General features: G+C 35.2%; 1 protein-coding gene across 1 annotated transcript in view; it reads right to left on the bottom strand.

The window, feature by feature from the left end:
- Positions 1 to 1,638: 1,638 nt before the first annotated feature.
- LOC123561074 (sodium- and chloride-dependent glycine transporter 2-like) overlaps positions 1,639 to 16,757 on the bottom strand; it is a 47,062-nt gene continuing 31,943 nt past the window's right edge. The window contains exons 8-12 of the mRNA XM_045353248.2: positions 15,910 to 16,022; positions 14,972 to 15,103; positions 8,858 to 8,957; positions 7,286 to 7,386; positions 1,639 to 1,818 (exon numbers count right to left, since the gene is read on the bottom strand). Coding sequence (XP_045209183.2) covers positions 1,639 to 1,818; positions 7,286 to 7,386; positions 8,858 to 8,957; positions 14,972 to 15,103; positions 15,910 to 16,022 — 626 coding nt within the window. The remainder of the gene's footprint in view (positions 1,819 to 7,285; positions 7,387 to 8,857; positions 8,958 to 14,971; positions 15,104 to 15,909; positions 16,023 to 16,757) is intronic.

Here is a 16,757-nt window from a genome sequence, read left to right as displayed (position 1 = left end):
AGAGAAAACAAGCAAATGGAACCGGAATTCATTTTATTTACTAACACTTTGCAAGTTTCTTTGTTTTCTTATTTATGTCTTCAGGTGTTTCATTTCATGAGCTAGAATAACACTCATAGCGGACGACTGTCTGTATTTCCCAAACAAATTGTAATAAAACACATCCAGAAATGTCCTGTTACTGTATTTTGCTTTCGTCGCTTGATAATTTGCTTCAAGTTCTTCTTCGTTTGGTCCCCAATTATCTAACGGCCTAAGAAGGCCAACAATTTTCTGGAACAAGAAAAAACAAACGATAATATAACACGTCACGGAATGTCATTTTTGTAAGCTGAACGTTATCTTTGGCTATGTATCGTTTCTTCAGTGGGTCCACCTGCGTTTAAAAAGTTTTCAGAAATTTTTAGAACGCTTTGAAAGATCTTCAAAACATACGAGTTCAACAAGAAGTATGTGTTCACCAAGTATGAAATGTACGTGCAAGTACTATAAAATATATTTTAGAACATTTTAGAGAACGCCAATTTTGAAAAGTGGTGTTTAGCTCTTTTAGCAGTTGGACCCTTCAACTATTTATCCCATCAACTATGTCCTTTCTAAAGATTTGTTTTGTGTTTTAGGTATACCTTCCACAAAGTAGAGACCGTACCATAGCTCTTCGCATACTTTGATTTTTCAAACTAAAGTGATTTTTACAAGTGCACCGGTTACGATAAAAATGTAAACAACGGACTCTGTCTATGAAACTTTGAAATGAATGAATGACAGTCGATCTTAGTCATAATACTGATTGACAGTGAATGCTAATGACTCCATGTGTTGCAGAAAGGAATTTAGTTTGTAACTGTAATTTCCCATTAATTGAAATTCTCTCAAAACTGGTAAAATGATTACTTATATTTGGACAAATCTTATCGTCTTTGCCGTTCGGCAGCTGCAAAAAGGGCAAATATAAAATATTCAGTGTAAGTAATATTTCACTGGTACTGCCAGTTAGTAAGATCATACTCTGAACAACACGTCGGAGAAATTTGGGCAGATTTGACCAATTATGACGTTGGCAGCATTAGATTATATTTTTTCTTTACACAAAAAATGCCGTTAGGAAACAAAGCGAATGCGCCGATAATCCGGAGTTCACCGATTATTGTTCCAGTTCACGCAATGTAATCCAGCAATTAAACTGCATAGCTATTAGCTACTGCTGTTATAGGGAAGTGGTAGAGTGTCTGCCTTAGGTGTGAGAGGTCCTGGGTTCGAGTCCCATTTAGAGCTTAACTATTTAGATTCTGCTAAAGCATAGTTTTTCTGTTAATAGACTGTTCCAGATGTTCTAAATTTTTAGCACACAGTATCATGGATCAGTACTTAGCAATCCAGATCAAAGTTGAATGTTAAATCAAATGCACCCAATTAGAAAATATTGACTATATTATGTCCCTTTGATGTTCATGCTCTCCATGTTCAAGAAGAGTTACATGTCCTTGATCACAAAATTTTCGTTATCATGAAAATATTAAATGCTCATAACTCCGCACTTCTGGTAAAAATATTGTCTATATTTCTGTTTTTGAGAAATATATGGACATTTGTCTTCATTTCAAAGCTTTTTAACTTCAAACCTATGATTTGAAAAACTTAGGTACTATCTCTACACAAAGGGCCATCCCTTTGCCTTACAATATAGACAGCTTGTCCTATAATAGGTGTCATGACAGCAACAACTAGCAGCCAGCCAAGGATACGTGCTAATGTCGGGTAGGAATAAGAGCCGTATTTAGGCGGTACATATTCTACCAGACTTGTAAAGAATATAACCTGGAATATAAAAGACAAATTCACAATTAAAAAAAATTATTGCAAGAAATATTAGCTTAAGAGAAATTGTACCCTGAAGGAATTTAACTCGATTCTTTCTGGACTTGACAACATTTACTATTTCAGATTCTCAAGCAATTAGTAAGCTGTCACTTGGGATGCGGCAAAATCACCTCGAGGAATTAGTGATTTAAAAAAATCAAAGCGCGAACTGTTATCTGACTGTTTGAGTGAAAATATTTACCAAGTGATCCTTTGTAACGTACAAAACACACGACTAAAATACAAAACACCTAAAGAGCACAAAATCGACTCGGTATGGTAGCATATCAGCAAGCGCTAAATGGTAAAGTGCACTTAGTGTACTCCTATGGTATTTATTTCGTAAATTTATGAGAACAATTTTATACACTTTATGTATCTATTTTTTTATTTTGAAATTGAATTGAAATATCAATTTTACACACTTACATGATATCAATTTTGAAAACTTATGATGTTAATTTTGTACACTCACTATATCGGTTTGAATATATAAGGTGAAATCAACTTTGTGCATTAAGAATATCAATATCATCCACCTAATAGTATGTTGTCAGGTTTGTACAAAAAGCATCACTATTATACACCTATGATCACTTTTTATACCTAAGATATACATTTTGTACACTTAAGATATAATTCATGCACATTTATGTACGAATTTGATATACATGTACAAATACTGAACGGAAATGGCGGGCCTGAAGACTTGAATAATAGAGCAACAGGGCGTAACCAGAGAGCAAAAATAGGTTTGGTTTAGCAGTGCTAATAACCACCTTAGGAATAAGTCGTTTATCATTTAAAAGTTTAAAACACAGGTGAAGAGAGAACTAGGAATATACAGTGGTAAAAGTAAGGAAACGATACATAAAATGTGTCCTTCTGTATGTACAGAAGTTGTTCTCATCACAAACAAAACTTCTGTACATACAGTCTTTGTTGTTCTCATCACAAACAAAACTTCTGTACATACAATCTTTGTTGTTCTCACCACAAACAAAACTTCTGTACATACAGTCTTTGTTGTTCTGAAGTTTTGTTTGTGATGAGAACAACAAAGACTGTATGTACAGAAGTTTTGTTTGTTGCAAAGATAAGAGACACACAATTTCGAATGAGAAAGCAAATGGGTGACTGAATACAAAATAAGTTCAAAATGGAAATGAAAAAGTAGCGAATCATGTCTTTAATCAGAACAGAAATTCGAACAAGCATTGTCTTTAAACTTGTGGGTGTATTCTATGATGACATACTGAGGTTTACCAAGCATAACTTCAACATTCACTTCCAGAATAAACATGAAAAAGAAATGCTAACAGAGAATGAGGGTCTGATACGTATTGACTCTTCAGTAAACATTGTGGGAGAAATGGGTAAAGAAATACAGTTCATGCATTTTGGGGCCTCCAAACCTTAAATCACACTTCACAAAGGAATTAACTACGTTGGAAAATCCAAAAGCAAAACATTTACAACAATATCAGACTCCCAAGAGAATGGACCAGCAGGGCATGGGTTAATCTGAAATCAATTCTATTGAAGATAAAGGAAGAGATGCTAGAAGTCGACACTGCCTATGTATTTAGTGAGTGCCCAGTAAACAGAAGGCCAATTTTTATTTGTTTCCAACAGAACTGCATAATTTAAGATTTAAATAAACATTCATGAATAAAGGCATGGACGGGGTATACCAGATAGCATTGGTGCAGCTGTAAAAAGAACTGCAAATAATGTGGTGTTGCATGGTGATGATATAATATCTGCTTCCAAATTTGTTACCAAGGTACGGCCAAGGACAAAGGTAGAATTGTTAGAAGTAAAACAAGAAAGTATTTACAAATTCTGATAGAAACTTAAAACACAACAGCTTAAAACTTAGCAAGGTACACTGAAATAGCATCAGATGAGAACTGATGAGATAAGTGAGATAAAAGTGAAAGACGCGAGTTGTATGTTTATAGACGGTGATTGTTGTCTTTCCGATACCTGCCACAGAACTGTGTATTTGACAGACAGCAAACAAAATTTACAACCAAAACATATACTAGGTAACAACATGACAGAAAGTCAACACTCCCAAAAATGTGATGACTGTCAAAGGCATATGGATGACTTAGAAAGAGGTAAAATTTTCAGAACCTTTAGCAAGCAGTAAGGGGAATAAAGCATGAGCCAGTCATTTGGAAACAACAATATATGGTGAAGACTGGTCTAAAGCTGAATGATCAAGCCTTTGAATTTTTGCCCGATAAAATGGAAGTATCCCCATCTGATGGAAAATGTCTCCCGTCATGCAGTGGTGTCTTTGCTTATGGCCATCCTGAGAATTCAAGTGAATTGCGAATAAGGATAATCAAAGAACTTTACATGTCAAATGAATATCTGAGAAAAAGATTACCTGAAAATGACACCCATGAACTGGCAAAAAGACCTTGCAATGTTTTCATATTTTTATATTCCTGGCATAGCCCTCACAGAAAATGTAATCAGGAACATATTCGAGAAAGAGGTTATGTCGTTTTGTAGACCAATGTCATTCATTGGTATCTGGAAAATATTTGCTCTCTCCAGTGTAATGAAAGCTCAAATGTATTTTCTGCGTATATTTTCTATACAGATTGAAGTATTGCCTATACACACAGTGACGCTCCATTACCGGAGCTGTTAATTTGCCTTACCAGGTTTTCTGTCTCTTTTGTTAATGTCTCCTACTCGAAATAATCCCTTAAACTGACTTCAATTTTATAGTGTTTGAAATCGATTCAGGGTTGTCAAAAAACTAAAGCGTATAGATCTAACAGGCATAAAATTCTTATGAGTATCCAGATGAATGTAAGTGATGTTTGAGAACGAATTTAATTTGAAAAGCTATAGCGGTGTGTTCATGAACTAGGCAGCAATTTTGAAATGAGGGGCACCAGGATAATGAATGAGTAAGATTAGCTAATATAACATAAATGATTTCGGACATGCTTGTCTGGCAGTAGAACGGGTATTTAAAGTATAAATACTCTGGATCTCTATACATTATTTTTACTTTACGGATAAAACATTCAGCTTAAAAGGACTGCATTTTCAGCTTAAAAGGACGGCATTTCTCTAAAAAGGCACCATCACTCAAATCGGATAAACTAAATTTATTTTTAAACGTCTATAACGCAATTTATCAGTATTATCATCATCTTAGTAACTGACAGGCTCTAGATCTAGAAGAGTATATACTGGATGTGTGCAAAGAACATTTTACATTTGTCGTATGTTTCTCGTTCTTATGCATAGAAATATATCACTCGTGCCTTTTTGGCCTTAGTAATATATATTCAAGCAACACACTCAGGTTATTCTACGGGAAACCTAATTTTGATATTTTCATTTCTTAAACCAAACATACGGAAAATGGTGAAATCAACGTATTGTTTCAAATGTATGGCCGAACTGGCGCCTGAATACCATCGGGAGTTGTCATGTGGCTGTTCAATCACAGAATGTAATAAAAATGAAGTGATTAATTAAAAAATTGGACAATTTAGGATACAGCATACTGTTTACATGGAATTTTCACGTTACATGTGTTGTGTTGGGTTTAACGTCGCACCAACACAAATACTGGTCATATGGCGACTTGCAATTTGCATGTTAGTAAATTTGACTTGCGTTTGAAATTAATTTTACTGACTCGTTGAAGTACCAAAGTCTTAATGTACAAAAAAAAATGTTTATTCCTTTTACAGTCAAACCTGTGTTAAAGACCACCTCTGAAAAGAGACCACCTCTGAACAGAGACAACCTGGCTCTAAAGACCGCATGTTTTGTTTCCCATTTTAACATTTCATTGTATTTCAATCTGTGAATAAAGACCACCTTCCAATAAAGGCCGCATTTTGGCTCTCCAAAAGGCGATCTTTTTAGACAGGTTTGACAGTATATCTATTTGGAGTTGCCCCCCACAGGTTCGGATCCAGAAAAATTGATCTGGGGTTGTGGGGGTGGGGCATTAATTGAGAACGATAGCGTCATCAGCTAGGTATATAGCGCCGAGTTGGGATGCAAACAGGAGGGGGCAACCCCTTGTTTAAGGGGTTCTCCCTGGTAGGCATAAATTGTCAGCCTCGGTGCATTTTTGGTTTAAGTTTTGAGGTACTCGAGAGGATACCCTTCCCTTCTTAGTGGTCAGGGAAGTCCGCCCCTCCCCTGGAACGTTTTAGAAATGATGGTACGAGGGATGTCCAATAAATACCTGGAAAAGTACTCTCAATTCTTGATCTATCATCATAAATAATTGTAAGTACTATATTATGTAGACTAGGGAATACTGAGATGACATATCAAAGTTATATTGTCTTTGGATAAATAATAATAAATGGTAGTCCCCATAGCAACGTCATGTGACGTCATCTGGCCGAGCTTTGTGTCTTTTGCTATTGTGCATGCGATTAAATATGATTTGCCACTTACCTAATTTTTAAGCTTGGATGAATATTGATGTGAAGTGTAAGCATTACGCCATTACTTAAAATTATAAATGTGTCATCCTTAATAGTTTAGCATGCGTATTGTGTTGATCATCGCATGAAGATCAGTGTTGAACGCAACTTGAGATAATATGTTGTAATATGAATCGAAAATCAAGGAAAGAGACACAAGCCATTTCAAATATTAGCAAAGTTGGACCAGAAATGAAAGCACTGTTCCTGGTATTTGTTGAACACCTTCGTATAAAATGGTGGGCTCTGGTATAGTTTTTAGGTAGAAGAAGTGATATTTTGATCCTGTTCGGGGTTCAGAGTGGTCTCGTCCTAGATTTTTTAAAGATAAGTATGAAATAGTGCAATTTTGGGTCTAGATTTTGAGAACATATTCTTTTGCAAAAATAGTTGGGTGCAACTGTGATGACAATAAGTCACTTCTCACCCGACTCGGGGATGGAAATTTGAGGTTGGGGTGGGGGTGGGGGGGGGGGGACGCAATGGCCCCCTGGTCTTATCCCATGCATCCGGGCCTACCCTAAGTAATTCACATGAAATTTTATCTTCTTCCCCGATTTCGAGTAAGCGCCAACGACGACCCAGATTCTACAACTGTAGACTTCCTTTGGAAAAATAAACAAGACATTCACCCATCAAGTAGTCCTTGAAATAATTACTACGTACTTTACTGAGAGCTACTCTAAGCTTTGTCACCAAGCATCCAATCTCTTAGTTGGGGCAGTGTTGGTTCCTTTTTATGTTATGGAAAAACATGTAATTAACAGGTAAATACGTGGGAGAATAGGTGCCATTATCACTCAAAGGCACTGCACTCCCATATATTACCCTTTATATAATACCACCTTCGTATTATTTTGACTTATTACAGGATTTTATCCTAGATGTTTTGATACTATTTATATTAAGATATATAATAATTAGATGTATTTACGTACAGCAACAACGATCGGGGATACAAATGCGAGTCCAATTCTCAGAATTCCCGGAATACGTTTTCCTATCATCAGATATATGTCGTCGTTAAATCGGTCCAATCCTGTTACAAGAAAAAAGCAAGAAGCCTATGATGGTTATATACCTGCTTGACTGAGTAGTTAGGATGTATGACTCAGGCATTTTATCAGTGGAGAAAGGATGCTTATAGCATAATGTATTAACAGTAGGTATGTGACAAGTTGAGCATGGTTGTACGCTACTATAGAAAATAGGTCCTTTCTAAAATTACTAAAAGCGGGTCAAGTATATGTGAAAAGATGAAGTTTATGCAGGTGGGCTGTAAACCAGTGACAATCTTGACCACCTAGCCTGATTTAACCCGTAAACAAACATAATACTGAGATCGTGCTGGAATAAGCTATAAAATTCTTTCTAAATAGCGTTTGAACTGGAAATAAATAAAACAAACTAATGCTTGGGTTTGAAAATTAAGTAAAATATGCATCTCAATCAGTGATTTTGTTGTTAAATCATTGTTCAGAGTTCAGTGTACCACTCTAGTTACCTACAGTCAAAAGCAATGGTTCTTAAATACTGACGGTATCGAGGAAATTCAGTCGTTCAGAAATGATTGTTTACAAACTGATGATTTGATTGTGAAAAGAATTTCCGAATAGCAAATTTGCTGTTTTGCTTGGTTTTGTGAAAAACAAACAACGAGATGTACCGGTACCGGATAGTGGTAAATGGGAAGCACAACGTATTCGAATTAGCACAATATTTTTTTTTCTGTACTTTTATAAGGATCAGAACAATGACAACATTTGAAAATGAAAACAGTGGAAAATCACAGGTCGCAAAACACGATATTGCAGGCCAGTTTGATTGATACTGTTGAAAACAAAATATGATTAAAGAAAGATCTATCAAATATTAATTTTCCTGTGCTTGTTCTCTCACGAGATAAATTTCGTTTGGCAGTTGAAAACGACAGTGTTGTTATATTTTCTGGTCCCTTTGGATCATGGAGTACGTTCATTTTTACAATAACAGAATTACGCTTAAGCCGGTGCTAGGGCAGCGTGAGCTGTGTTGCACATTTCATTTCCTCTCATGAACTGACTCAATCAAACCAAGTTTGCTATAATGTTGCTCATTTGCGTTTCAAGCCCGAGTTTAATTCAAACATTTCGGATTTTATGCTCATTTCACAAATACCGAACTAACAAAAAATCGAGAAACACATTATTCCATTATATTTCATGTTGTATTATCAAAGGAAAAATAATTCCCTAGATTTTTTCAGGTAGTAAATCCGTACTAATTTTCAGCAAATAACATATTTTCCTGACGCATTCTCCTTTTTTGTTATGTAGAAAACATTTTCACGACGAGCTATATTCATGTCTGGAAAATGCCGAATTGCCTAACAGGAGTACGTACTTGCCGAGTCTGCAGCTTAAATTATTACCATACAGATGACAATAACGTTTAGTTTACAATGTCACCGCATATGGTTTTGTATATCTGTCATTTCAAAGTGTAACAATGTTACTGTAAAGAACTTATACCATATATCCAGGCAACAACGAACAGTTCTACAAAAGCAACAATTGGTCCAAACCACGCCCCATTGTACCAGTCAAGCCACAGAAACAAATACCCGCCGCTCTGCAATCAAAATTACGATAGATACTCGTGCCTTTCTTAATCAAAACCAGATGCCATGTAATCTTATCAGTAGAAATACGTACCTATCAATTTAAAAATGATCTTTGATTGCGTTTTTACCAAAGTCATAAAATGGTTTGCCTTTAATGCATTTTGAATGAAAAACGAAAGGCATTTTATATCAAAATTATACATAAATTATCAGTGAAAAAATTAAAACGACCTCCTTAAAATATTATTCCAATCGATATTCCCCATACATTTAAAATTCGAGGGTCATTCAAAGAGTAATGACAATCGCACACTTCCGTAAAAGTTTGACGTACAAAGAACTCGTGTTTTACGTGGATTATACATGAATGAATGTTTTATGATCCTGCCAAGTTTTATTGATAACGTTCATACCTTTTTTGAGATATTTATTTTTGTCCCCCGCCGATGAAATCGGGAGTGGGTACTGAAATGGCGTTGTCCGTCCGTCCGTCCGTCCGCAGCCATTTCTCAGAAACTAGCAGTAGAATTTCATAAAACTTGAAATAAACATGAACCAACATACTGCGATGATGCCCGTCAAGTTTTTTTTTTGGATTGGTCAATTTTCCTTAGAGTTATTTCCCTTTATTTACGGGAAAATGTCCCAAAATGTCCACCCGCAGCCATTTCTCAGTAACTAGCTGGTAGAATTTCATGAAATTTGAAATAAAGATGAACCAACATACTGCGATGATGCCCGTCAATTTTGTTTTGGATTGGTCAATTTTCCATAGAGTTATTGCCCTTTCTTTACTGAAAAATGCCCCAAAATGTCCGTCCGCAGCCATTTCTCAGTAACTAGCACGTAGAATTTCATGAAATTTGAAATAAAGATGAACCAACATTCTGTGATGATGCCCGTTAAGTTTTTTTGGATTGGTCAATTTCCTTTAGGGTTATTGCCCTTGATTTAATGAAAAATCCACGTCTGCAGCCATTTCTCAGTAACAAGCTGGTAGAATTTCATGAAACTTGAAATAAATATGAACCAACATACTTCGATGATGTCTATCATTTTGTTTTTCAATTAGTCAATTTTCCATAGAGTTATTGCCCTTAAGTTGTTTAAAAGTCTACAGATCTGTACTTATTAAACCAACCAATTGGTAGAATTTCATTAAACTTCTTTCATTCTTTTCCATGAACATTTATTATAAACATGTGAAGTTTTGTACCGACACCTGGTCACCACCTTGCCTTGGTCACTCCCCCCCCCCTCCCGTTCCACCCACCCCCCAAAAAATCATTCCTTTTAATTATTTTTTTTTCAAACCTTCCATGAAAATTTATTAGCATGCAAATGTACCGTTCCCCCACCTCACTCTCCACTCAGTCTTGCCCACCATCCCGATCATGCATCCCCATTCCCCACCCACTTTTGTTTTCATTTTTAATTTTCCATCAATATTTATAATCAACATGTGAAATTTTGTACCCTCACCCGGTCAACCCAGATGCCCCCCCCCCCCCCCTCCAAATAAAAGCATTCATTTTCTGTTAAAATGATTTTGACTAATGAAATTATTTGCTTAGTAACATCCTTAAATTTTTGCCAGATAAATATTTTTGCCATTCCTCACCTCAAGCCCTTTCGGCGGCGGATACCAATTCATCGAATTTGCTTGTTGTATCAGGTGTAGTTATATGCAGTATGTGCAGTATGCAAAATATATGTAGCTGTAAAATGCGAAAAAAAACCCATCTAAAATTAGAGCGTATATTTAAATATGGGGTTCTCTTGGCATTGCTATGTACATGCCATTTCCACTTTCAATTGACTTTATTATTTTCTACATTGATAATTTATTACTTTTGGCAAAGTTTTGAGCCATTATGTATAACAATAAGTTATTTTTATTATATAATTGTCAAGAAGGTTCCATCGTAAGTACTGTTAAACAGAGTGTTGAAATCATTTTAAAGTCTGGATTATTCTGGATTTTTGCTGAATCTTCATCTTATTCTTGGTGTTACAAGAAAGTGCTGATACATTCCAAGATGCTTAAGTAGGAAGCTGTCTGAGGACAGGGAAGAACCCACTTTCTTGTATTTCTTAATATCAAGATATTCTAGTTTGGACATTTAACGTTTGATGGTTATACATTAACATTAAAACAGTTTTTGAATTGATCATTTACATTCCATAGATATATTGAATTCAGTCTAGTTTTGTGAGGAATTTAGAATTACTACTGGCTGGATTTGACCATGACAGGATTTCGATTCTTTGCCTACAAGAATTAGAATAATGGCTAATTAATACTTTCAAGGTGTTTGAATTGTTACTTTGGAAAATAAAATATGTAATTGTTAACTGTATACTTTATATGGCAAGTCTGCAGTATCAGAGAAAACTGTCTATAGGCGGGTACGTGAATTAAAAATGGTCAGGCAGTCCTTAAAGACAGGGCTCGTCCTGGCAGGCCCAGAATAGAAATGACACAGAAATGATGTAAATTAACATTAATTTAAAAGCTAACCACACATATTATAATTACAGAAACAATCAAAAAATTAAAAACTTTCATTAAAATACGATTAAAGACAAAATGCAGTCAAACGGCGGAAAAGGGAACCTTGAAGCAGTAATAAGGGGAGGTAATAAAACGGCAATAAAATATCAAAGTGCTGGAAAATAGATCCGATATATTCTTAACTTCTACAAAAATTATTAATATTATTTGAAAGTTAGAAAATACATTAAAAACAATACTATACAGTGAAAATATTTAAGCTGTAGGGATACTATGATATTACATTTTACCCAAACTACATAAATGTAAAGATAATTCGTTGCCATTAGGATATCCAGGTAGGCCTATAGTATCTGCATGCAATTCCCCTACTGATAACATATCTAAATATCTAGACTATGTATTGCAACCACATATGCAATCATTACCTTCGTATGTCAAAGATACTACGGATTTCCTTTCAAAACTTAAGAACTGCAGTTTATCATCCAACAGTTATTTGGTGACTTTGGATGTAACCTCTCTATATACGAACATTCCACATGATGAGGGTATTGAAGCCTGCAGATTTTTCTTAAACAGGGACAAAAGTCTGTCTGATACTAGTTTGTCCGTAGAAAGTATATGTAAACTTATTGAACTTACACTTAAGAATAACCATTTTCAATTCAATGGTGATAATTACATTCAAACAATGGGGACGGCCATGGGCAGTCCGTTCGCCCCTACCTATGCATCATTGTTCATGGGTAAGTTAGAGCAAGACTTTTTACAAAGCCAGCAGCTGAAACCTACATTGTGGCTTCGATTTCTGGATGATGTTTTCATGATCTGGGATCATTCACTCGACGAACTGAATAGCTTTGTTAAAGCCCTTAATGAATTACATAGCTCTATTAAATTCACGTATGAAATTTCAACGAAACATGTGTCATTCCTGGATGTTGATCTTACGAAAGATACCAGTAATAACATATGCACCAATGTACATGTTAAAAATACTAACATCCATCAGTACCTTCTCTACTCCTCTAATCATCCAAAGACTTGTAAAGACGGTATTCCCTACAGTCAGGCTAAGCGATATCGTCGTATTATATCTGACGATAATCAATTTGCTAAATCTCTGGACACTCTACGTGAATTTTTCAAATCCAGAAATTACCCAGACAGTGTAATAGATGCTGCATTTAACAAGATGCATAATGTTACACAAGACGAAGCTCTGAAATACAATAACAATTCTGATCAGGTTGATATTGTGCCTTTTGTTACTGAATATAATCCCTCCCTCCCTAACATTGCTAGTATCATACATAAATACTGGGATTTATTTAAACTATCGCCAAATGTCTCAGTCCAACAGTTGCATTCCTCAAGACCCGTGTTAGCATACAAACGTGGTAAAAATCTTAAAGACTTCCTTGTAAAGTCTAGATATTCTGCAATGCCCCCTACCCCCATCAGCGCCCGTTCCAGCAAATGCTACCGACCTAGATGTACACATTGTAGCAAGATAGTAGAAACTGATGAATTCGTTAGTTCTTCTAATTCTTCTATGTATAAACTTAGATTTAATACAGACTGCACATCATCAAATGTCATTTATGTCATAACTTGTAAAAAGTGCAACATGCAATATGTGGGTCAAACACGACAACAGGTTTCTAAACGTATGAACAGTCATAAATTTGACATTAACAATTTCAGCGATCCAGCATATGCTAGCAGTGTGGCTGCCCATTTCAACAGTACTCATCACAATTTAGATGATTTCAGTTTTTTAACCAATTGACATTGTCGATAATGATTTAGATAGATTATTACGTGAAACGTCCTGGATTCACCGGTTAAATACCGTGCACCCATCTGGCATGAACACCAGCGTATTGTTTACTGTGTGAATACAGTTTACGAGTAACATTTAATACTGTGTTATATACCAACTTTTTCATAGTATCCCTACAGCTTAAATATTTTCACTGTATAGTATTGTTTTTAATGTATTTTCTAACTTTCAAATAATATTAATAATTTTTGTAGAAGTTAAGAATATATCGGATCTATTTTCCAGCACTTTGATATTTTATTGCCGTTTTATTACCTCCCCTTATTACTGCTTCAAGGTTCCCTTTTCCGCCGTTTGACTGCATTTTGTCTTTAATCGTATTTTAATGAAAGTTTTTAATTTTTTGATTGTTTCTGTAATTATAATATGTGCGGTTAGCTTTTAAATTAATGTTAATTTACTATTTATATAATTATAAGTAGATCTATCGTTAATTCTCGCTTATGCTTCACATGTATACTTCAAAATTTGTCATGTAGATATGTTGGGTTTTATTTTTTTTTTTCTCTACTTCATATTGAAGAAATATGTTTTCGATAAATACCCGCCGTATCATTATGATCCGTATCTATATGTACATTAATACAAACATATTCTATATTTGCGCTTTTTGTCACGTTGACGTTCGCGTCCAAACGGACGTGACGTCGTTTGTATTGTACGTTGTTATTTCTGACGAAGACATAAAGGTCGAAACTAGTCAAGAATGTGTTGTCTTGGTCATTTTAAATCCTTTTGATCTATTAACAGAAATGATGTAAAAGAATAAGCGTCTGATTGATTGAATCGCCAAGTACAGTGTCCCGAGTTGCGTCCTTTCTTGGTATGTCAACGGGTAGAACTCATGTGATTCTCACCACTTTGGTTAAAGAAAGGTTTGTGTCCGATGCCCCGCATGTTAACCGAGGAGTAAAAGGCCGAAAGAGGTAAATGTGCTAATGAAATGCAAAAGAAATTCTGAAATTTAAATGATCGCACTATGTAACAGTTCCAAACAGGAGGTGAGACCTGAATATACCTTTATTAGCCACAGCGTCGCGTTGACAACAGACAATGGCTACAAAAATGTTACCACAGACCAGTAATTGCAAAATAATTAAAAGTGTTAAAATGTTTTGTATTTCATCTCCTTCAATTTGTACTGTTGCACAAAGGCCTACATCGTCGGCTGTCTTTTGAACGAAAATAAAAACAAAACATAAAGTTGTGCTCAAGGACTAGTCTACGTATTCTCCAACTAATCCATGGCAACGCTGCCGCTCACAAAAGTGCCTTCGTTCAAAAGTTTCCTAGAACAGAAAACCTGGTTCAAATCATTCATTCCACTTATTCACTAGATCTAAGTCTTTGTTTCTTTTTCTTCCATCCAAGGCTGAAAAAAACTGGCTGGGCGCAAATGTTTACCGACAAAATCCTTGGTGTGGTATTTTTCAGTTAATAAAATATCTGCATTCAACGTACCATGGGGAGAGTACTCTTCAGCGTTCATCTCATGGATTTCAGCAGAAAATCGTGTAAGTCAAAAGGGATAATTTGAAGTCTGCTCACAGACTCTGTGTCATATTCCAGCGCGATTGTCATTATTCTAAAAATGGCCCTCGTACAAAAAATTACCGGAGTTTGACAGAAAAGACCGTTAAACTATGGCTGATAGTTACCCCTGTGCATGTAGGTAATGACAGTAGAAACATGAAACTCGATACGACAATAAGGGTCTTGATCCTGTAACCCGTCTTCACCCTGTGGAATACATCTCCTATGCACTGCATTATCATTTCTAGCGCAAGCAACTGAAAAGATATAATATACCAAAATAACCTTGTAACGTTGATTAAAAAAAATGTAAAACGTTAAAATACTTATGACACCTATTGCAATTCGTGGGCAACATCTTGCCTTTTCAGTCAACTTATAATTGCATCCAGATATACAACTTCATATTTAAAGACCCAGGTATACGAGGGTTGACCTAGTTTTATTTCACTGATCCGATGTGCATCTATCCATCATGGTATTATCGTTGTATAATTACAAAAAAATAGATCAAGATGTAAGTTTATTTAATAAGGTTTACATGAATATATACTATTCTCTAGAGTTGTTTCATTTTAAATATACGCAACATCAAAGTTCACCGCTATCGACATTTCGCCGCACGCTAAAATAGCGTTTCTTTCATCAACAGTAAAAAAAACAAAAAAAAAAAACAAATGAAGACAATCACTAATTGACATCAACACACGAAACTTACAATGATGTGTATTTACATCCTTAAGCAGTAAATTATGCAAACTTAAGTGATATTCTCGCAATTAAAATTCGATAGGTAGTGCTGAGACTTGTAATTGTTTATTGACAAACATAACAATCTTCGTTCCCGTACTTTATGTTCATGTCGATAAACGATAAGTAAGCAAACGTTTTTTTATGATATTGAAAATAGATCATGGTATCTGGGTAGGAAATTTTGTTGTTTTCGTTTTATTATACACATTATTACGGCTTCAGTGACGTTATTTTCGGATCAACCCTCTCATTTATAGGTTATCAAAACTGGTTTTACTATTGTAGAAAGTATGGGGATAAATAGTAGTACCTGTCCGTCGATACCTGTAAAAAGTATGGACACCAAAAACAAGACAGACCAAAGCTGTGGAACAGGGAAAGAAGACAAAGCTGTGACGTAAGCTACCATTCCCGTTGCCATACCTGAAATATATGACAACTTTTTTACGTCATTGTTGAACCTGAATTTTAGAACAATTATTGTTAAAGCAGGCTTTAGAGCAAAACAAACATTGCAGCTGAATGATAAAAATGTTACAGGGATATATACGATACTTGAACGTACATAAGCCGGAGCGAAAAAGCGTTAACTTAACTCCATTGCGGCTTCTGTAGAGGTCAGCAAATCTGTATTGTCGTTGTTTTTTACATAAAATCATGACACATATATTAAGAATATATAAGATTTGACTACTTGCTATTAACGTGATGTCAGAAATGATGGAATATCCGGTACCCGTATTATCAGCTTTTCTTGATATATCCTTTTGGGAACTGTAAATATGTTTAAGATCTCCATAAGCGGGCAACATATACTGAAGAGCAAAAGAAACTGTTCAGATGTACAACTTGGGTATTTTTTATAGAAACTTAAATATATAAATTTCACTTGCTTTTTTTTTTTGTTTTCATATCATATTACACTTGAAGAACTTCAAGTGTTAAATTTAAAAAATTGATGAACCTTGAAGTCAGTAGTCCTACAATAGCCTTATTACACGAAATTCACGTGCGCGTGTTTTTTTATCGACTTTCTTTGTGAAATTTTATTGTCATAGGAAATTTTGATGATTGACTCACTTGAAAAACAGCATAAAGTTAGAAAAAATATTGTTCGTTGCATCACACGACCGAATCAAGCACTTACAAGTTAAGCGC

Source organism: Mercenaria mercenaria, chromosome 10 (assembly GCF_021730395.1).
Source record: "Mercenaria mercenaria strain notata chromosome 10, MADL_Memer_1, whole genome shotgun sequence".
NCBI lineage: Eukaryota > Metazoa > Mollusca > Bivalvia > Venerida > Veneridae > Mercenaria > Mercenaria mercenaria.
The sequence above is the reverse complement of the archived record's forward strand: the minus strand, read 5'-3'. Positions and strand labels throughout refer to the sequence as shown.